Raw genomic sequence first — 23,148 nt, 5'->3', positions numbered from 1 at the left:
CGAATTTTTTTCTCGAAAGTGCGTAGGATTTCGGGGGTATGTCTAATGACCAAAAATGATTGTAATTGACCTCTGCAACTGAAAATAATTTTTTCAGAATGAGTTGAAACTTTTCAATTTCGCCGAAAAATTTAAGGAGAATAGATACACGTATGGTCAGACATCATATTTTCAGTAATGAATTTTTTTCTCGAAAGTGCGTAGGATTTCGGGGGTATGTCTAATGACCAAAAATGATTGGAATTGACCCCTGCAACCAAAAATAATTTTTTCAGAGGGATTTGAAATTTTTTAATTTTGTCGAAAAATTCGTCCACCTGCTCGAATTTTTTTCTCGAAAATGCATAGGATTTCGGGGGTATGTCTAATGACCGAAAATGATTGTAATTGACCCCTGCAACTGAAAATAATTTTTTCCCAGGGGTGACCCTGTATAACATAAAATATTTTATGTGTGAATTAGTAAAACGAAAAACGTATACTGAAAATGTGACATAAAGTGAGTCATTATTTGTCGTACCATAAAGTCTTTCGTACAAATTGATGCCTATACGATACTTACACTCGAGGAGAAATTAACAAAGCTTTAACATCGTGCGAGTTAAGTATATCAGGATGGAGCAGGAGATAAGATGATAGACACTTTCAGTCTATTTAGAGCAACGTACAGACGCTACCACGAGTAGCCTAACTTGTAAAGATGTTGAGGCGACTGACGTTGACTGATATACAAGAGCTGACCTCGAGTCTGACGCAGGCTACGAGGGCTGGCTGAGAATTTGACAGGATTTGACTGAGGATACAGCAGATAACTAGGAATTTAACGTTGGTCGACTGAGATGCAAGAGTGGACCAGGAGTTCCATAGGTTGACTGACGTTTAAGAACTTGCTGAAAATTTTACTCGACTCTGATAATTTAACACGCTCACGTACGCATTTTCGAAGTAATTGCACGCAGTGTAACGATCAGTAACGCTTTGAATCGTTTTAAATTCGTTCCTTCGAACAGCACGCGCTGTATTAAATCGTTGTAACGAACGTTTTGTTAACAGAGTGCCAGCGCGTGTTCCTTGTGTAATTGCGGATCCATTACGACCGAGAAGTTGCAAATATGCGTTAATCGAGAGGAGAGAAACGTTCCCTTTTTCTTCGACGTCTGATTAATCGCCCACTTTCAAGCGTGTTTAAAAGCTTTCGCTCAAGTGAACGAAAACGGGATATAAGTAGATGGAAGCATTAGCAAAGCTTGGAGCTCGGGGGTATACGACTTGCGTTGCGTGTCTCGTTCGTGTGTAAAATCGAACGATAAGTACTCCATTCTGACCAGTATCTAACCCGTGTATCATGTTTTACTTTATTGTACGATTAACTTTCTCTTCGGAATACAATTACGTTATTTCGTTGAAAGGATCAACTGGTTGAATAAGAATCGCGTATCTGTGGTAATAAATTAACGAAATAATCAATCTACTGTCCATCGTCTATTTTTTTCACGAATTAATAAAATGCTAACTGTGTTTAAGTTGTTACTTTACAGATATCGATCAGTTAATATTTAAGAGTGCAAATATCGTTCAATAAAAATCAAAATAAATCCGTAACATTCTAAAGATACAAGATCATTTATTGTAACTCGGTTTCTACGGTTTGTCATTTTTTTTTAACGATTTATATTTACATTTTTGGATTTATTCTACCGCAAACATTCATACCAGTCGTTAAAATTGAAATGTATAATATTACTTTATTTATACGATATTTTAAAAACGGTACACGAATCGTGTAAAATTATTTCGAGTTCATCTCGTAATTGTACCTAATTTTATTTTTGGAAATTTGTTACCGAATAAATCCACAATTTGCACTCGAGTACTAGTTCATATTTGGTATATTAATTTATACGTTATATTAATAGACATTTATTTATAAAATGTTTAGACCTTTCGCGTCGAATGAAAATGTTTTTAAGTAAGATTAGAGGTAATGTATTTCTGGATCTTTCAAATATATTTGTACAATTTCCTGTTTAATGAATCTTACAAATACCGTACGAAACGTGTTAAGAATGATTGCAGGATTATTTTTATGCCGCGGCACGTACTCGCGTCAAGTTCGTTACTGCGAGCATAAAACGCGGTATGAATTAAACGGTATGCCTCGTAAACCATAAATAGCCCCAAGGCGTACACCATTCGAGAGACCATTGAACAAACTATAATTCAAATAGGTTTTCATCAAAATCGACTGGTATGAATTTTTTGTTTCGAAGTAGATCGAGGAAATGGTTAAAAATATTAATAACCATCGAAACTGTGCGTCGTTTAAAGTCAGTGGATTTTCGCTATATTTTTTAAAGTGGCAATTATTTTTAATTTGTCCAAATTTGTGTGTTTATTTTTAGTTTTATAACTATTTACATCCCCTGTTTTTTGGAGAAAATTGACGAACGTGCATGAGGGAAGATTTCGTCGATTTTGAATAAGATTCCTTTAACTCGTAATCTCGGTATAAAAGCATAAAATCGATGAAAAAATGGTCCCTTGAGCTATTTCAATATTTCTACAGTTCGTCGTTCCACGTACAATCCCGATAAAATCCATTTTCCTCGCGATATTCTCCTGGAAAAGGCGGCTGTTACATCATCAATAGATATTTCACGCACCTTACAATTGTTTGGGGGCGAGATAATGGCGCGCAGTTCCACGAAACCGTTGGTTATTTTATAGCTTCATATATTCACCGTTTGATAAAAACCCAAGCAATATAATAGATCTCGATGATTAACGTTCACGATATTATTGCCATTCTGTCGATAAACTCTGGCAAGTCGATTGAAGAAATTTTGTGTAGCCCCAGAAATCTTCTCTCTCTCGAAAGCAATTATGTCAAGCGAAAAACTTCTTTTTGTAATATTTCACTTAAAATTATACGTTTCACTTTATGAAGCTTAAAATGTCTTTGGAAAATACACAGTGTTTGCGTCATATTGATACGTAAAATGATTACGAAGGATTATTCTTCGTGAATTCTTGACAGTATTGCTTTAAGAAATTTTTTCGAGCTATAAATGTGTTACAAGAATTTTCATTGGAACGCTCGCTCACATATTTTATTATAACCTTCAACGTTTCACTGGAATTTTCGAGTTACGAACTATTACAAATTTTGTACCAAACTAATGAAACGATATTAATACTATCGAAATATCAAAACACAGTCGCGTATTAATTTTCTTTCGCGAAATCGTAATATTTTTAATGCAGCCACGACATCGGTCTATTTATCAAACGTCGAAGAAAATAATGAATCGATGCTTAAATTGCTTGTAAAAAAATTAATTTTGTAATTCAATTTCGAAGCTAAAGTTTTATTAAAAAACAATTTCAATAACGACCCCATCGAAGTTGCAATACGATCTTCAATATTTTACTTTTAAATTAAATATTGAAAAACATGACATGATTCCGGGTTTGAAAATAAGACAGAATGTAGAACGCTTTTAAAAGAATTAATTTTCATTTGGTTATACTTAGGTCAAACGTGGATGGCTGTTTGAAGTTACTTCTCTATAAAGTATTATTTTAATATTTTAGAAAATTTTTAATGCAATTGGAAAAGGTGCAATTCTTCGTGCAAAACATAAAACGAAAATTTGGAATCAATTTTTGTATACGAAAGATTTTGAGAATTCATCGAAAACGTTTTCTAGTGATAAGTCCATACAACTAGTCAGACGTGTCCGACCAATTCTCGATATTTCTACTTAAATTTCTGTTTTTAATTTTTGACCGCGGCAATCTTATTAGTTTTGTTACTTACATGACTGTATACAGTCTGCCAAAGACCAGCTGCATCATTTCATTAATATTAACATAATTGCAATAATACAATTCTATAATATCCAACAAATTGTACGTCGGTACAAACAAGTGAAATTATAAGTTTCTAATAAGTACACAAAGATATAATAGAACTATGATTCGTATAAAAAGCTCAGGCAGACACCCTCCGCAGAAGAAATTTCTTTTCAATTTGTTGGTTGTTCGTGAATTTGAAAATTCAAATCGACGCGATCCAATCACTCCGTAAACGGTTTTCGGCGAACAGCAGTGATTGATAATGAATTAGCAAACAAAACGCGCTAACCGACGACCAATCGAACTACGTTTCGCTGTAAAGTCTCTCTCGTGAAGCCGCTGGCGGGACTGTCCCTATTAAGCGTTTCCGTGGATCGAAAAAAGCGGGAACTTCAAACAGCCGGATACGCTGCTCCGTTGGCAGACGAATTACGAGCATGGAGGAACGATGCTCGGTTTTGTCGGCGGTTCTCCGAACAGACCAGACCGCGGTTGCGACGCGGAAGAGTGGGAATGCTTTCCGCTTCCGGCGAAATTCCCGCCATATTCCCAGAGCGTGGCACTTCCGGATCTCTGTAACTCTCCCTCTCTCTCTCCCACTCTCGTTTCCTCCCTTTTGCTGGCTTCGAGAAATGATCCGAACCCGCCCATTCCACGATGACTGGCCCTGCTCCCTTTTGTGCGAAACGTACAACGCAATCTCAATAAAACACGAGGGGAGAACTGTAATCCGTACCACTGGAGGCTTTGAGACCATCTTCCTCATTGTCACACATTCGAACACACCGAACAAACACGTACGCTCGCTATTCAGTTCGATCTAGCCATTTGCTCGATTAGCGATGGGATCCATACGCGTTTCGACGCCATCGATACATTTGCGTTTGAAATCGATGCCCGCGCGTAAACATTATTTCGAGATACTTCCTACTTTCTTACAGGCTTTAAATTATAAAAAGTAGTCGAGCTCTCGTCGACTTGAGTTTTGATAACTAAGGTAAATAAGATCGTGGATCTATTTTTCGAGGATGAAATTGAGACACGTTTCGTGCAATTATAAACGCGAGGACCGAGGAAACAGAAATGTTTTTTTTTTTTTTTACTGCGTTCCTGATTTCGTACTTGGGATAGCAATTTTATGGATGAAACGCAGCGAGAACGCGGAGGGAAAAACATTTTGCCATCGATAAAACAGACGGCAAATGTTTGCGTTGAAATATACATGGAAACCCTACGGTTGCGGTTGCGGATGCGCTTTGGATATTGATTCCGCGACCGCGATTGTTGCAGGGCGAAAAGGGGAATGCTTTTTCTCTTTCGTCGAAGCACGTTACACTTATCTACTGCTTTCTCGCGCCCTTACCTCTTAACCCCTGGCCCGGAAGTATTCCGGCTCTTGAAAGTTTCGGTTAATGGTGGCCGTTTCAGCGAAACTTTTACGATGATTCCAGCAGACATCTTAAATCTCGCGACTAATTATTCTAAAACAACTGCGCCCGGTTGTTGAAATCTATCGCGGGTAAAAACTTTCATCGATGGACGATGCTTTTATTTTCTACGAATCGACCGACCCACGTTTCTTTTCTCTCGAGCCTGACAAATTTGTGAAACCAATTTTTGATTATAGAAAACTAATTTTGTTTTTTAATTCAAGTACACTTGTATTAATGTAATTGTATTTGTTTTGATATGCATTTGGTATTTTTCAAATTTTGAGAAAATATGTTATATCTTTGAAGGAATTTAATTTTACTTGAATTTAATGAATTGAATTTAATGTTAATGTAATTGCATTTGTTTCGATATGTATTCGTTATTTTCTAAATTTTGAGAAGATATGTTAAATCTTTGAAGGAATTTAATTTGACTTGAATTTATAAAAATATGTTAAATGTTTGAAGGAATTTAATTTTACTTGAATTTAATGAAATCTTTATTTTGAAAATTGTGTGTTTCTAGATAAATATTCTATATGGTCGTGAATGGTAAAAAATCGTTTAAATAAATCTTAAAAAAAAATTAAATTTTACATAAAGGAGTTAAGTAAACTGTAACTATCTTCTCTAAATGAAGCGAGAATGAATTTAAATTCTCCTTGTATACTTAACCTTTTAACTACTCGAGCGCGGGCAATAATAACATTCTAGTATTTGAATGCCAAAGTTAAAGAAAGCATCAATTATATAAACTTTCGTAACTCGTGGTTTTCGCGAACAGTTTTGATAAATTTTGCACTCTAACCTTTGTGTATAGTTTCTACAATTTTATAACGTACATAAAATTATTATTTTTATACACTTTTCTATATTTTATAGATTTAAAATGAATTTGGATATTTTACAAATATTTGTCTTCCTTTAAATTATCATTTTTAATTTTAAGATCGCTGAAATAATATTTAGAAACAGTGACTGCACTTTTTGTTACAGGAATTATTATAGCTAAATTATTCTGTTTAGAGCTGCACAAAAATCTGTCTGCGTTGCAATAGTTCCTAGAAATGTCTTACATTGTCGTGGAACGTATTGATCTAGAAAATACATTAACGATTATAGTGAATTCAAGTATGTTAAAGGTTGCATAGCTATGCATTCCAAAAATAGTTCGCGTTATGTCTGCACAAATTAGGCTGGTTTGCCAGATATTTCGTGAGATTACAATTCTCATTGCGTGCTACGGCGATACTAATCGCAGAAGTTAAATCTCTTTCTTAATTTCGACCAGTGTCCCAGTTTTGCAACTCTTTGAAGTCGAAAAATTCCAACTCCATGCACAGAACCGTCGCACGGGTACGTAATCTAAACGATGAACAGTTTCCAGAAATATTGCAGATTTTGATAGCCCTGATAAAGTTTTTTCCTTTGCTCAACAAACAGCATGTGATCAAGATCTTATTATGCCTATTCGTGCAAATACGAAAAGCAAGACCTTGACCATGTCGATGCAACCTATTTGTCGAACAAAGGAACTTATTTCTGCCTATGAAGAAGCAAGATTGCAATGCTCAGATCCATATCTGTTGATTAGTATTGCTATTTCTCGTTTTAGGTTTTTCCCTGTATGCCATAGCTTGTTTTTATCTTCTGCATTTGGGGTTAATACATTTAAAATGGATTTTCTGGGAAACGAAAATTCGTTTGAAATATTTCATAAATACTTAAATTAAGCAAATCGTGCAGATCAAAGATTATTTATTCACAGAATAATGGATTAAAAAATTATTTTAATTCACCAAAAAAACATAAATCGAAGTTCACGAACGAATCTAAAATCGTTATTTTGGAAATAAAGTTTGCCTAGCTCTGTTGTCGCCAAACGTTTCCTCGAAGTTTCCGCGAGAAGTCAACGTACCTTGCACACGTTTCCGTCGTAGAAAGAGAATGCTGGTTGACAACATGCCACGTGTTTTTTTATGAATTATGTTTCCCGAATCTATGAATAATTCAATGCTGTTTACGGAGCTGAACTCTATCCAGTGTGAGCGAACTCGCGTCGAAGTCCGCAGACTGTTAAGGCGGTCTTGGCAGATCTTGAGAAGCGAGCGCAAAGTGTGAACCGAACGATGAAAAGGTGAAAAACGCGGGGCGGGAGGGGGGAGGTACGCGACTTGGGCAAGCTTTCACGCTAGTCTGAGCTGGTTTCGGAATATTTATGACTGGCAAACTATATATCGAGTGCAGTTTTTATCGAATAAGAGCGGCTCGGAGCACCCTCGGTCGCACATCACTGTTATCGTTCCAGGAACGTCGCGTATGCAACGAGATTTTCCGGGATCTTCTCGAAAAACTTTCCTATACACAACTTCTACTGGTTCTGGGGATCGAAAATACTATTTTCTTGTTCCTTGGGCGATAGTTTGCAATTTCTGGGCTGATCTACGAGCCATATAATATTAATGGAAACGCATCTAACAATATTGCTCGAACTCTTTTCTCTCCTTTCTTAAAAATATTTCGTTCTCAGAGGAACCGAGTGCTCCGAATTCGACACCCTTTCTCTGTTTGTTTATTTTTGCTTCGCCCTCTTCTCTTATACGATCGAATAAAAAGAGTTTCCAGCAAAGTGCGAGGGGCTACAGTATCCGGTTAGATTTCGAGGCGACTTCTACGAGGTCGAGCAGTGGGCTATCCACCTGAAGTCGGCATTCTTTTCGAACAGAAAAGAAAAGGCGGAAGCAAAACTACGATGCGCCGAGTCGCAGCAGTATGTATGAAGGAGGTCGAAGAAAACGTCTAGAAGTGGAAGTCTGGCCTCGACTGCCATCGAGTTTCCTTTCAAACGATACCTTAGACCCCTGGCTTCGGGCCTTTCGTTTCTTACACCCTTAACTCGAGTCTCTTTCCCACCTTCTTCTTGCCCGCGGCAAGCTGCCTTCCACTCAGCACCGACATAATAGGAATTTAATACCGTAGCTTCGCGGGCAAAATGGAAGGGACGCGGGACGGGGTGGGATTCCGACACCAGCAACGCCTGCGATTATTTATAAACCATCGATTTACCCAGCCTCCTATCGTAACATCGGCCACACGCTACGACAGTGGGCAGAGAAAATGAAAACAGTGAAAAAAGTAAACATAAACACCTATCGCGACCGATCTTGCTTCGTAATTATGAAAAATGGTCGAAATGGCTATCTTCAAAATAGAATAGATCTCTCAAAACTGTTGGATAAACAATTATCCCAAGAAGCAAGCAACTGGTTTAAATTTTGTTAATTTAACTGTGGGCAGGGAAAATAAAAACTGGAAAAAGTAAACATAAACACCTATCGCGACCGATCTTGCTACCTTCAAAGTGCAATAGATTTCTGAAAACTGTTGAATAAACAATCGTTTTTAAATTATCCCAAGAAGCAAGCAACCTGATTAAATTTGGTTAATTTAACTGTTCAGAAAGTCGATATAAGAGACATAATTATCTCTCATTAAGAAGTGAGGGGTCAAATCCAATTATAGCCAATTATTCCCGTATATTTAGACCGAATCGTTATTGGTAACTTGAGAAGCATATGGATTTTCTTCGACTCAACGGTGTTAAACTCGAAATAATGTGACAGATAACAAACGTTAGAATGAAATTATATTTCTAAACGTGGTACAAGACGGATGGGCTCGCGAAACAATCCACATTGAAGCAGAATTTTTCGCTATCTGAAATCATGCAACTTTTTTTCGCATACTCGACCGCTTTGTCTAATGGCGCGAATGTTTCGAAGAGACACATACATCACTGCTAATGGTCACAGTACTTTCTAATTTATTAATGATTGTTTTCGTAGTTAGAGCTCTCGTTCCTTGATTCGAATACTTATCCACTGCATCTCTCGACGAACAGATTAATTTCGAAGTGCTGTCTCAACAAAAATGAACTGAATCGATTCCTAGAACGAAATCGTATTTCACACATTCTTGAAATCGAATGGTAGTACTCTCTACTCCATGTCAGAGTCGCCATAGCACGAAGTAAGGGGGACTGATGATTTATTAACCTCTTTACGCCCTTGGCCACATATGTGGACGTTTAGTTTTTTTTTTTATAATTATAGTTACTGTCAATAATAAATAGACAAAAAAAATTCGTCCCTGAAGAGGTTAATGATTGTTTTCGTAGTTATAGCTATTCTGCTTTGACGTTATTAGACGTGATTCTCGTTCCTTGATTCGAATACTTATCCACTGCATCTCTCGACGAACAGATTAATTTCGAAGTGCTGTCTCAACAAAAATGAACTGAATCGATTCCTAGAACGAAATCGTATTTCACACCTTCTTGAAATCGAATGGTAGTACCCTCTACTCCATGTCAGAGTCGCCATAGCACGAAGGTGAGGGGGACTGATGATTTGATCCCGAAGAGGAGGCGCTTATATAATTATAATCGAACTTCGCTTGGTAAGTTCCTGAAATTATATAATTGTATTTCGAGCCTCTTCGAGATCAAATCGTAGTACCCCCACCTCGTCATCGTGACTGGTACTACGATTTGAACTTAGGAAGGAGGCGTGAAATACAATTATATAACTGAACGAACAAAATTAAATCGTAGTGCCCCTCACTTCGCTCCGATGGCGACTGTAGCAGGGGCTACTACGATTTGAACTTGGAAAGGAGACGCGAAATGCAATTATACAATTGAACGAACAAAATTAAATCCCCACCCTGGGCCATCACGACTCTGACACCGGAGCGAGGGTTACTACGATTTAATCTTTTCGGAAGAGCCGTTTATACGATTACCATCGAACTTGGTAAATTCGTTCGATTGTACGGGATGACATCATCATGCATTCTACACTCTTAAACAAGAGTTCATATTAAAATATTGGGGATTCGAGGGTCATGAAATCTCAAATCTCATCAAATCTCAATGATATCTCAAAGCGACAAAAATTGGATTTGCAAGAATACCATTTATATCATACTATGTACTTAAATCCTGCAATCTCTGAAATAATCAAATTGAGTGTCAGATCTTTAAATTGAAATAAGACACAAACTATTTGAGATATTTCAGGTTTCTTTATTTTAATATAAAGCCCACTTCATAACATTAATCGTGGAACACAATATCATTCAAATGGTCGCCTCAATTTTCTATTACACTACTATATAATTGTTTTTTAGCTCCACGTTGATACGTACCACGTGTTAACAAACTGTGAGCCAATCTCTTTAAATTCATCCACAATTCGACGAATTGTTCTCTCAGAAGGTCGATTACCTGAACCAAAAATTTCGGCGAAACACACGAATACCATCTCGAACAGAACGTGAATGTTTCTAATAATCTTCAACCATTCGTACATGTTGTTGCACAGTGTTCCATGACGATTTGTTTAAGACGTGACACTGAATTTGTTGTACCGGTTTAAGGGTTCCCAAGGCCAGAAAATCCAGCCATAACTTAGAATTTAAACAAGTGGCGCGCTCGTATGATCCTTCCAGTGGTTCTTACGTGCCCTGTCCACCCGGGGGAAAGTTACCAGACGCGAAACGTCTCGTTTATTTCTTGGGGACACCGCGGTGGCTCGTTGCACTTTTATGTGTTTCGCTTACGCGCTAAGCTTTCCAGCGTTTCGTGTTGCTCTTGGCATCGGACGTCGTGCCGCGACGATGTTGCAGCGCCCGTCGAGAATCTCGAGCGTTGAAGCGGCTTTGGCGGCGGGGTCCCTGGAGAAATTCGATAAATTCGGTGCCCGGAGCTTCCTCCCCTCCCCTACCTCGGTGCTCGAACGCGTAATTCGACGTGAGAAACGCGACGGGGGAGGAAAAATGAGGAGCGATGCTGATATCGACATTCCCTGGCTACGGGGGATATGTATAAAAGCGAGGGCACACGGTATTACGGCTGTAAATTGCGAACTATACCAGCCGAACGCGTCGCAGCATCGTATATCGCGCGCTTTAATTTTGAAGACGTAGCGCGTGTCTGAGATTCCTTGTTATTTTGAAGGCGGCCAGCGGGTCGAGAGAGCTGAAGCTCGGGTCGCGCCGAAGTATTTACTCTATGCTCGCGGCACGTCGCCCCGCGGACACGGTGAATTTCATCTAATGATGCTTAATTAAAGTTAAAATTAACTTGACTCGCTGCTAACGCCGAGTTCAAACTCGTAGACACACACGAAATGCTGAGGTGGCTGCGTAACTTCTACCCCCTCTGGGCTACATACGCGAATTCGATTTCCGAAAGCAACTTATACACACCTCAAACTAGGCGTAAAACGATTCCATAGCGTATTTACTAAACGGCATTTTCGATAATTGCCTAGAATTTCGTACGTTTTTGAATAATTATTTTTTAATCTTACGAAGGAAGGTGTTTTCTTTCTATTAATTCTGCCAGCTTTGATGTTATGAATCTCGTCAAAAATGGGCGAAAATTAATTGTGGAATTGTAATATGTACGCAAAGTATTAGGTTTTTCGTGAGTCGTCGAAGTGAATATATAATTAATATATTAGTGAGATTAAGTATACAGGGTGTTCGGCCACCCCTGGGAAAAATTATAATGGAAGATTCTAGAGTCCAAAATAAGACGAAAATCATGAATACCAATTCGTTGATTGAGGCTTCGTTAAAAAGTTACATTTCTAGCCAGAAATTATATTTTCGCTAAAGAATTTTTTTTCTCGGAAGTACGTAGGATTTTGGGGGTATGTCTATTCATCAAAAATGATTGTAATTGACCCCCGCAACCGAAAATAATTTTTCCAGAATGATTTAAAATTTTTTAATTTTGTTGAAAAATTTAGGCACCTACTCGAATTTTTTTTCTCGAAAATGCGTGGGATTTTAAGGGTATGTATATTCACCAAAAATTATTGTAATTGACCCTTGCAACCAAAAATAATTTTTTTAGAACGATTTGAAATTTTTTAATTTCACCGAAAAATTTAAGGGGAATAGGTGTACGTATGGTCAGACATATTTTCGGTAATGAATTTTTTTCTCGAAAGTGCGTAGGATTTCGGGGGTATGTCTATTCACCAAAAATTATTGTAATTGACCCTCGCAACCAAAAATAATTTCTATAGAACGATTTGAAATTTTTTAATTTTGTCGAAAAATTTGTCCACCTTCCTGAATTTTTTTCTCGAAAATGCGCGGGATTTCGGGGGTATGTCTATTCACCAAAAATTATTGTAATTGAGCCCCGCAACCAAAAATAATTTTTCCAGGACGATTTGAAATTTTTTAATTGAATTGTTAATAACTTTTTAAAGAAGTCTCAAAGAAAAACTTTATATTCTTGATTTTTGTCTTATTTTGACATCTAGAATCTCCCATTAAAGTTTTTCCCAGGATTGGCCTGAACACCCTGTATATGCAGTACAGTGCGTACGCGAGAAGTTGAATTGGAACAAGTCTGATTGGTTCCTTACTCTAGATTAAAGCTTGCGAAGTACTCCTGCAGTACGAAAAAATAATTCTAACATAACAACACATATCGACAAAAATTACACACGAAAGCATCCTTGTATAGAAGAAACAAAAAACAGAATTCATTGATATGCAATACACAACAAAATTAAAAACAAATGCCCGAGATTAAAAAAGAATCGAATTGTACAGTAACAGTTTACTATACGTAAATATCGCGGACACCCTACGAAACAAATAATGTCGCCTGGCTTTGAGTCTAATTACGGAAGTCGGTGGATAAAAATGCGCCAACATCCAGCGGAAATCGAGGTTTATTCGAGTTTCCTGCCATGAAACGGCTGATTTGTTTCCAACCGCGCTGAGAAATTCTTTGGGCGATGCTCTCTGTAGGTCTCCCGTTAGCCTGGTTTTTTTCTTAACGAAAGATTCACGATCGTTAGGCGGCGAGCCAGTTCTTTATTCGTTCGTTGGATCCGAGTAGGAGGCCCTGGCCATCGATGATTAAGTCGTCCCACGAGTTTTATCCTCGAAGGGTAGAAAGACGCTCCGTTGGGAAGACTTTAACCACTCTCCCACCCTACCCCTCGTGGCACTTTAGTCCTTCTCCGTCCCGTCCAGCCGCGACGAAGGAAGGGAGAAACGTGGCTTTATCTTCGATCGTACTTTCGCGCCGCTGCGGTCTCGTTTGCGCAAAGTCGAGCGAGATAATCGATACGTCTTCGTCGACTATCGCCTCCAGGAGCAGTCGAGGATGCTATTTCTTTCTTTCGCCCTTGTCCTTTATACCTTTCCGCGCGATTCAGTTTATCGAGTCACCTGCCCCCCCCTCCACCCACGCCTCTTTCGATCTCTTGTTTGTTCGTTGGTTTTAAGCGGTTTACCGAACCCCGGGAATTCGAGCTCGTAAAAATACGTTTTCTTAGAACTCTGTTTCCCCCGACACCGTTGCTTCTCAGCACGAGAGGAAGATTCGAATCGCGCGAAGTTTCGAAAAACGCTGTATCATAATTCGTCCGATATTTAATTAGCCGTCGGGTTTTTGAGAATATTTACCAGCGTTTTTCGATCTGAATAATTTTCCTCCGACCACGGGGCACGATAACAACAAACTATAAATATCAAGTACCCACACGAGCTATAAATTTCCACGCGATGCTGGCCTTCGAGATATTCATGATTCGAGAAGAACGCAACGGTTCTTCGTCCCCGCAGGGTTTTAGAACCGGCAACATGATTCATGTAACGTTACACGAAACGTTCTCGCGAACTAGAGCAATGTACCGGGGAGAAAGTTATATAATTGAACGAATAATCGATTCCGAGGAACATTCGCGCAGTGGCTCATGTCGATACTATCTAAATAAATTAAGTGTATCTATGTTTACGATCTTATATTCCCTTCTAATTAAAGATCAAGTTTTCTTCTTCGCTTTCAACGATAACTAAACGATTCTCAGTAAGGAAATTTCTTGGTAGCTGGTCTACATTTCCACGAGAAACAGAATATAATATAAAAATCGTCGCAAATAGTCTGTTCGTCCACCGAAACGTAGACTTAATAATACTTAGATCGCAGGGCGTTTCAAAGCGTCGCAATTTTGAGCGTCATATTCAATGACTGGCGTAAACCACAAATATTAAACACCCTTAGAAACCACGAATCTCTAGCCATTCCAAATACACGGCTCAGCCGAAGTATCGTGGTTGCTTCGTTTCATAACCACTTCTCACCCGAGCTTTCTTCGGTTCTACAGTCCCAACGTTCCGTCGTTTCACTTTTCAGCTATTAAACCCGAAAATTTATTAAAACATTTCTCCCCTAGATACAGTGTTTCTTCTTTGATTTTCCTGTATATTATTTTAATCAATTTCTGTATATTAACTGTGTAAATATACAGGGTGTTCGACCAGCCCTTCGAAAAATTTTAATGGGAGATTCTAGAGGCAAAAATAAGACGAAAATCAAGAATACTAATTTGTTGATGGAGAGTTCGTTAAAAAGTTATTAACGGTTAAAGTTCAATCCGTACTGAATTTTTTTCTAGAAAGTGGGTAGGATTTCGGGGGTATGTATATTCACCAAAAATTATTGTAATTGATCCCCGCAACTGAAAATAATTTTTCCAGAACGATTTTAAATTTTTTAATTTTGACGAAAAATTTCACTTTTTCGAATTTTTTTCTTGAAAGTGGGTAGGATTTCGGGGGTATGTCTATTCACGAAAAATTATTGTAATTGACCCCCGCAACTGAAAATAATTTTTCCAGAACGATTTAAAATTTTTTAATTTTGACGAAAAATTTCACTTTTTCGAATTTTTTTCTTGAAAGTGGGTAGGATTTCGGGGGTATGTATATTCACTAAAAATTATTGTAATTGACCACCGCAACTGAAAATAATTTTTCCAGAACGATTTTAAATTTTTAAATTTTTGACGAAAAATGTCACTTTCTCGAATTTTTTTCTAGAAAGTGGGTAGGATTTCGGGGGTATGTATATTCACTAAAAATTATTGTAATTGACCACCGCAACTGAAAATAATTTTTCCAGAACGATTTTAAATTTTTAAATTTTGACGAAAAATGTCACTTTCTCGAATTTTTTTCTAGAAAGTGGGTAGGATTTCGGGGTTATGTGTATTCATCAAAAATTATTTTAATTGAGCCCCGCAACCAAAAACAATTTTTTCAGAACAATTTGTAATTTTTTAATAACTTTTTAATGAAGCCTCAGTTAAGAAATTCATATTCTCGATTTTCGTCTTATTTTGGCCTCTAGAATCTCCCATTAAAATTTTTCCCAAGTATAAATGGATGGAATAGAAACAAATAAGATGTGTGGAGATGTTCTCTATTAAAACAGATATTTTCTACCCTCGTTATGATAATTGCTCGAAGACCGAATATACCTCTATCCCGGTTACCACTTTTGTTTTATTGATTAGTATCTTGGATTGAATAGTCGTTTGGTGTGTCACTACTGTTGAGTGTATACAATCTAATCTAGTATACCTCTTGGAGGGATTTTCGTATCAATAGCCTGGTACTTGTGACCCACTAAAGGGACTCACGTTTCAGATGTTTGGCATCCCCGTCGTACTGTCTCAATAGCGTATTCGACAACACTATAAAATGAATTGACCTAATTTGGGGAGCTGCACCAATCAAAGGTTCAGGTACAATAACGTGAACCACATTCTGTAGGAGAATGTGGCATCTTCATCAATTTACTCCTAGCCAACGTCGTGTTTCTTAAAATAGAAGAGGCCATCTACCAAAAACCCAAAATGCATTGTTAGTGATTTACCAGCTTCGAATTAACTTCATTTTCTTATTATTTTATTCTAATAGTCCCCAAGAGTTGAAATAAAAACAATTCTTTTTATTATTAAATCATCGACACTTGATTCTACATTGTTCAGCCCTCGATGGCTTCAAAATTCGAGGAGACTATCTTTAAAGTAATCGTACAAATCCAAATATTTCGCGTTCTTCGACTCATTTATTTGAAATTTACTCCGAGGCAATCAGGACCAAAAGACTTACTAAAGATTGTAAAAATATTTGAGAAAATTATTGCAGGATGAATGGGCACGGAACGCGGTCATAATGAAAAAGTTATTTGAAAATGAGAACGTCGAAGCCATGGGGAACAGCAATTTGTAAGTGAACTGAACGCAAATGAAAAATACGCGTCGTAATAAATTGCGCGTCAACTGTGTCACGCTCGTTTCGATTCCATTCCGCCGTAACAAAATTGACAATTTTCTTTCTCAATGGCGCCGATGTACGAGTTTTTGAACAGCCCGTCGAACAAAGTACCTATATTTGCTACGGTTCCTTTTTTCTATTTTTTATTATATTCCCCATTACGAAAATAGTTACACGTAATAATGCGACGGCACAAAAGCCGTGTCGGGCGGGCACGTTACAAAGACGAGCGTTACAATGGCCCCGCTGTAAACCTATATAACGATAAGCCTATCAAAAATTCTATAGTACGTCCTCGCGGCGTAAAATCATATTCGCGTTGAAAAGGCTCGCCGTGGAAAGCAGCGAGGAAAGTGTTGCATGAATGATGGCGGACAAGACGGGAGGGGACCAGGAGTAACAGGATCCCTGAAAATGTAATCCGCGTCGGGGGAAATTTTTTGGACTTGCCCCGCGAAAGGATTATTCGTAGCAATAGCGCCGTGTCGCGCGGTTATCAAAAACTTTCATCTTTATTCGGGCGATTCGGTATGTATCGTAAAAATGTCTGACTCCGATTCCCCTTTTATGGGACGGATTTCGAAAATCCTCTTAGAGCAGATGCCCCCAATTTTTATTTTGTGTTCGCCCGGTTTTGAAAATTCATCGAAGTTTGGCAGACTTCCACCGATCGAGCCGGACGCTAGATTAAGCCCGGATCGATAAATCACGCGCGTAGAAATGCGCCAAAAGTTCGGTGCCTAATCGACAAAAATGAATATTAATGGGCCGCGTTTATGCAGCAACATTAAACTCGCTAACTGACGTTAATTGCATTTCAACTCTTCCAGCTCGGTCCACGCTAAATATTGCTGGTAAAACTTTACCGTCGCAATTTTCGTAAGCTTTAGGCGATATTAATTGGCGCGCTGTACCGGCACAACAATCGCGAGCATTTCATTTCGACGAAGGTAATTTCTAAGGACGAAAACATCCTTTTATTTTGACGATTCTGAGAAAGATCGCAGCTATTATTATTGTTGGGAATTTCAACTATTTATATTATAGGACACATCATTTAGTTCAATATTACTTGATTTGGTCATCTGATAATGTACCTTATTTTACAAAAGGAATTTAGATACCCTAAAGTCATTAAGCTATACTTAATTAGTTTCACCGTACTTTAGGCCCATTTACCAGCCCCTTGGGACTGTAAACACACACCCCGTACAACCCTCAGTGGGAGGGATTTCGAGTGTCGGGAGGACTGGTCCACGACGGATGAGCAAACTTCGCATTTGTTACTAGAATCTCCTATTTTTGAAATCAGTATACAGGGTGTTCGGGCACCCCTGGAAAAAATCTCAATGGGAGATTCTAGAGGCCAAAATGAAACGAAAATCAAGACTATCAAATTCTTGACTGGGGCTTTGTTAAACAGTTATTGAAAAATTTCAAATCATTCTGAAAAAATTATTTTTGGTTGCGAGGGTCGATTATAATCATTTCTGGTCATTACACATACCCCCGAAATCCTACCCACTTTCGAGAAAAAAATTCGACTATCTACAGATATTTTTAGACAAAAAAAAAAATTTTTCAAATCATTCTAAAAAAATTATTTTCAGTTGGAGGGGTCGATTACAATCATTTTTGGTCATTATACATACCCTCGAAATCCTACCCACTTTCGAGAAAAAAAATCATTACTGAAAATGTAATGTCTGACCAGGCGTATACCTATTCTCCTTAAATTTTACGGCGAAAAAGAAATATTCGAATCATTTTGGAAAAATTATTTTCGGTTGCGGGGGTAAATTACAGTCATTTTTTATGATTAGACGTACCCTCGAAATCCTACCCACTTTCGAGAAAAAAATTCGAGAAGGTGTGAAATTTTTCGACAAAATTAAAAAATTGAAAATCGTTCTGAAAAAATTATTTTCGTTTGCGGGGGGTATATATGTATAATTGTTAACACGTGTATATATATTTTTTAATAAATTTAAAGTGTTTGTAAATAGTTATTAGACTTATCTATTTACTAAATAACTCGGATCCACGAATCTTGTGGTAGCCAACAATTATTGTTATTTTTTAAAAATTTATTTAATGGTACAGAGGGTAATATTCTAATCTTTAATTTGACCGGATAGTTTATTGCCCATCGTTAATTTGTCACCCTCGTGAAAGCTGTCTGGTAGCAACAGTTTTTGCGTGAAACGCGCGGCCATCAAAGTGTTAAGCTATCAAAGAACAGTTTCTGGCACAAAGTGGATTAAAATGAAGAGGATTCGCCAGCAAACGCGGTAATATCGGCCACGCGCGATTGGATATTTACGGCTTATCTTTATTGTCGCAAAAACGAGGACGGCCGTGCGTCAAGTGAACTTTTTAAGAGGTCGTATCGTCGAGCGTTTCGTTAACTGCGTCGAATGCGTACATATTCCAGAGCAGGTCACAACGAGTGTACCATCGTAATCGCGACTCGTAAAGTATCGTTCGTTTGTGATACGATTCTTCGATAAACGTAAAAATATATTCTAATAACACCACCTGACCCGTTTGCTTTTTTACGCATATTTTTTTAACGAAAGAAAATATCTTCTTTTCGAGAAAATATTTCTATTTTTAATAGAATCAGAAATCAATCTCTTTTCTTAAGTTATCTACCAAGTATCGATGGTTAAATTAAAACAAACCAATTCGTGCAACATAAATAATCGTCACACCTAATTCTCTGACGATCTGGAAACGCGATGTTGGAGAACACGGTGGAAGAAAATTATTTCAATGAAGATGGTATCAACGAGATGAGAGTGCACGGAATTAAAAGTTATCAAGAGCATCCCTTCCAGCTATACAATTAAATGCAATAAACGCGGATAACGTTCCGAAAGTAATAACAGAGCTGGGCGGGAACAACTTTCCTGGAAGCTTTTTTCGATCTGGACCAACGACCTTATCTACTCCCGGAGAACGAATGTGTCGGTGTTTACACGATTCCTACTCACACCCCCGCAAATTCCCTTTTGTTTATCGTTGTACACGCCCCTGTTTCCCTGTTTCAACGTCGTCCTTTCCCTTTTCAGCTGCGTCCGGTATTTTTTGCTCTAATTAACCGCCACCGACCGCGTTTCGAACCCAGACTCTAGTAGCTCTGATCCGCGTGTTCCATTTCCCATCAGAAGTCTGTTTCTCGGGTGCAAAGGAATTTTTTTTTCATATATTACTCCTGCAGGGACGGAAATTCGTTAAAGAATTAAAGTTGGTAATTACGACTGCTCTCGAAAATAAAAATTGCAACTACTCGGGGGATCGTTTATCAAATCGATCTACTTTTACAGAATCCTCTTCAGGCATTAACAAGTTGTCGTTAAAAGGGAGAAAATAGACCCATATAAAATGATTCGAAAAAAAAGAACTAATCGCATTGAAAGAAGTTGTTAAAATCCTTCCAGTTAACTTCTCTGTTTTCGATACGATAATAGTTATGTGCTTCCAATATTAAAGAGGGAACGTTTCGAAGCGAACGTTACAAAGTGAATAAACTATAATGTTACTGAAACGACAGAACGCAGTCATTTCCTAGCCCATTTCCCGAATGCGTTACTGCAAGTACGTAGGAAGGAACATTAAAGTTCTAATTAGAATTCGAGTTTTCTCTGACCTCGTATAAAAGCAATCTAAATACTAAAGCGAAGGTGTATAATAATCTTCCGTTTCAAAAGAAAAATTAAGTGTGTCGTAAATAAAACATTGCTTAAAAATTTATTTCTCGCTATTCGAAAAAGTATAATGATTCAAATACTAATACAGGTAACCCTCCTATAACACGATAGATGGGTTCCTAGAAAATGCCGTGTTGTATGAAATCGTGTTATATGAGATCCAAAGAAATAAAAAATATTTTTTTTTAATTCTACATAAACAACTTAATTTTTATGAAAAATATAGATGTATGTCTAACACAAAACAAAAAATATTATTTTAATTTAACGCAACTTTAATTTAATAAATTATAATTTGTTTATATATTTTGATGTAAAGCCACTATAGTTCATTATTCCTTCGCTTCATTATTTTAAGGTAATTTAGTTTTTAAATATGTTAAGCAAACATCATGTTATCCAGTATTAGAGCGAAACCGTGTTGTAGGAGGGCTACCTGTATATTACAATCGTCAATTTCTCTAAAAAAATTATAACGAATATTTGTTTTCGAAGCAGTAACGCATTACCAATATTTGCACACGTTGCCATTTTTGCTAATAAAGAAATAAAATATTGCTGTTACATAACCTGCAATGCGAAGGTAATTTGTATGAAATCGAGTTATAATTAATTAGTAGGATCATCAGACACGCCGTGGCGTAATAAGATTTTCGCGATGCGATGATTCAGCGTGAAAAAGTAGAAAGTTATCTTATCGCGAGCACCACGAAATATGACATGGCGGGCACGTATACGACGATAACGCGGAGGAACGAAAATGGTTGGGGTGAAAAAGGATTCGCCAAAATCGCATTGTAAGCTCTTTGAAGATATCCCTCTTTCTGACTCAAGACGCGAAGCGTGAGAGATCGTCGAGAATCTTTTTTCATGGGGTCGTATATCGTTGAGGGATAAGTGCACAAGCAAAATGTAAAATGTTCTAACATTTACGCGAGAAATTCTGTAAATATACCGAAAGATATATTTAAAACTTTTTTGTGCTAAATAAATTATCAGAACAGATCGAATACATGAAAAATTATAAAAATGAGTATAAAAAGGAACAGTGTTTATAATAAGAGATAATATAATACATTTTAAATGCGAACAGGTTAGATGTTCATAAAAGATTCGAAACGATTTTATAATTATACTTCAAGTTGGTTATTCTAAAAATGTTTTCCTTAATAATTTAGGATGATATTTTTGGTAATCTTCTCGCGAATTAATATTAGTTTGTTTGCATTAGGTTAATATCTATCAAACGTAATCAGCACAATAATTTCGAAATATATTCTTGGTGTTTTTTTGTTCGAATCTTTTAACGCTATGAGAGTTTGTTAATTTGAAAGTAATGTGAGAAGTGCATTGAAAATACTTACTCATGGTTGTTTATACTGCATTCCTGCAAAAAATATTAGGGCGATGGGCAGAGCGGTAGAAAAACCACAAAAGTACACTGAACGAGGACACTTTACTATAAAACACTACAAAATACACGAGTGATTAGGCAAGGAACGTGTCAGTACATGTTTAAAGCAAAAGTATGTAATAAACACGATGGCGAACCATAAGGCCGATTCGTTTAGTTCGGCCGCTTGGCGACTCGTGCCGGTAGGTGGCGACACGTGCTGTGGAGATTTGGGCGCCAATCAGTGGCTTCCATGTAAGCACGCTCTTACATATTCTAAAGACGCGCCATATTGTCTACTGCGCATAACGATTGCGCAAGTTCTGCCGCGTAAAAGTTCTCGTTCGTATCTTGGAAGATTGAGATTGTGTCCTGTGAAATATTTTATTACTGTTATAATTAAGTGCACAGTTTTGTTGAATTTAACTTTAATAATTCCCATTAGTCCCCCTGCAAGTGTTAAGTAATCCCTTAATAGATTCTAGTAATTGTTACTTTCGTAAAATATGAATTGTTAGAATCATAGCGCCAATGCTTTTTCAATTTCACTGTTACGAACGTTTGGACGTGTTAATATTGCCAACCTCTATTCATTTTTTACTAAGGTACGAAGACAAAATTTATGACTCTTTATTTTTAATGCTCAGTATAGTAATACTCGAGATATTAATATCTTCTCATTGTTACAGTTTCAGTGTGGTGGATTTCCGTGCGTCGAGAATGTCAAACACAAGTCGCCAAGGGTAAGTCTCATAATATGACATTATGTTGCATGTGCTATAAAAGATTAATATGCTGTCGCATGCCTGAACCAGCAATATAGTTTTCGAAGTTTCGAATGAATTAATTGTAAATTAAATTGTTGTCGAAGACTAGTTAAGATCTTTCGCAAAACTATTCGTAACTCTGAGTTCGTTATTCAAAATGGAGGACACCGAACTCGTGTCTATATACACCAATTCGTGCAATAAATTTTCTACTTCCAATCAACGTAGTTTAAAAAGATCTCTGGTGGGATTGGCTCCTTTGTTTCCGTTAAAGAAGCTTGGTTGGATGAATTTGCGGGTATTCCGGCGTCTGTCTTAACTAATCACATTATTCGAATCCAATTAATGGAGCCTCGATGACGGGACGACACTGTCGAGCCCGGAGCTTCTCCACGATTTCATTCGGTCGCTTGTATACAGACGATCGTAATTAAACGCACATTCGGTGCATGTATGCAGAAACCTCGCGTTGTTTGCGTATAGCAATTCGGAACGTACTAGATTGAATGTAACGCTGGCCAGTCAATGCTGTGAATGCACACACGATCCTGCTGTGTTCGTCTTACGGGGCCTATTACCGAACTTCGGCCGTCAGATGTCTCTATTGACTGTCCAACGAATAATGATGCGGTTGAAAATTAGCATGTCTTCTCATTATCGATAGTCTTTTAATATCCATTTTCTCCATCGTTTGTCACTATTATTATAGTATGATATCAGTTTTCGCTATTTCAAATTTTTTACTATTTCTACACATGTTCTGTTCGCTTAATCGTTTTCCGAAATTAAAAAATTGAATATCAGTGAAACGATTAGCCGTGGAG

General features: G+C 37.5%; 1 protein-coding gene across 1 annotated transcript in view; it reads left to right on the top strand.

Annotated features, from left to right (window-relative positions):
* The window catches only part of LOC122399111 (neurexin-1), a 455,816-nt gene that overhangs the window by 11,219 nt on the left and 421,449 nt on the right, over window positions 1-23,148 (top strand). Inside the window, exon 2 of the mRNA XM_043399529.1 lies at window positions 22,247-22,300. Within this exon, the coding sequence (XP_043255464.1) occupies window positions 22,247-22,300 (54 nt within the window). The remainder of the gene's footprint in view (window positions 1-22,246; window positions 22,301-23,148) is intronic.

Source organism: Colletes gigas, unplaced genomic scaffold (assembly GCF_013123115.1).
Source record: "Colletes gigas isolate AHSC1104 unplaced genomic scaffold, ASM1312311v1 Colletes_gigas_Sc00012, whole genome shotgun sequence".
Lineage (NCBI taxonomy): Eukaryota > Metazoa > Arthropoda > Insecta > Hymenoptera > Colletidae > Colletes > Colletes gigas.
This window is presented reverse-complemented; position numbering and strand designations above follow the sequence as displayed.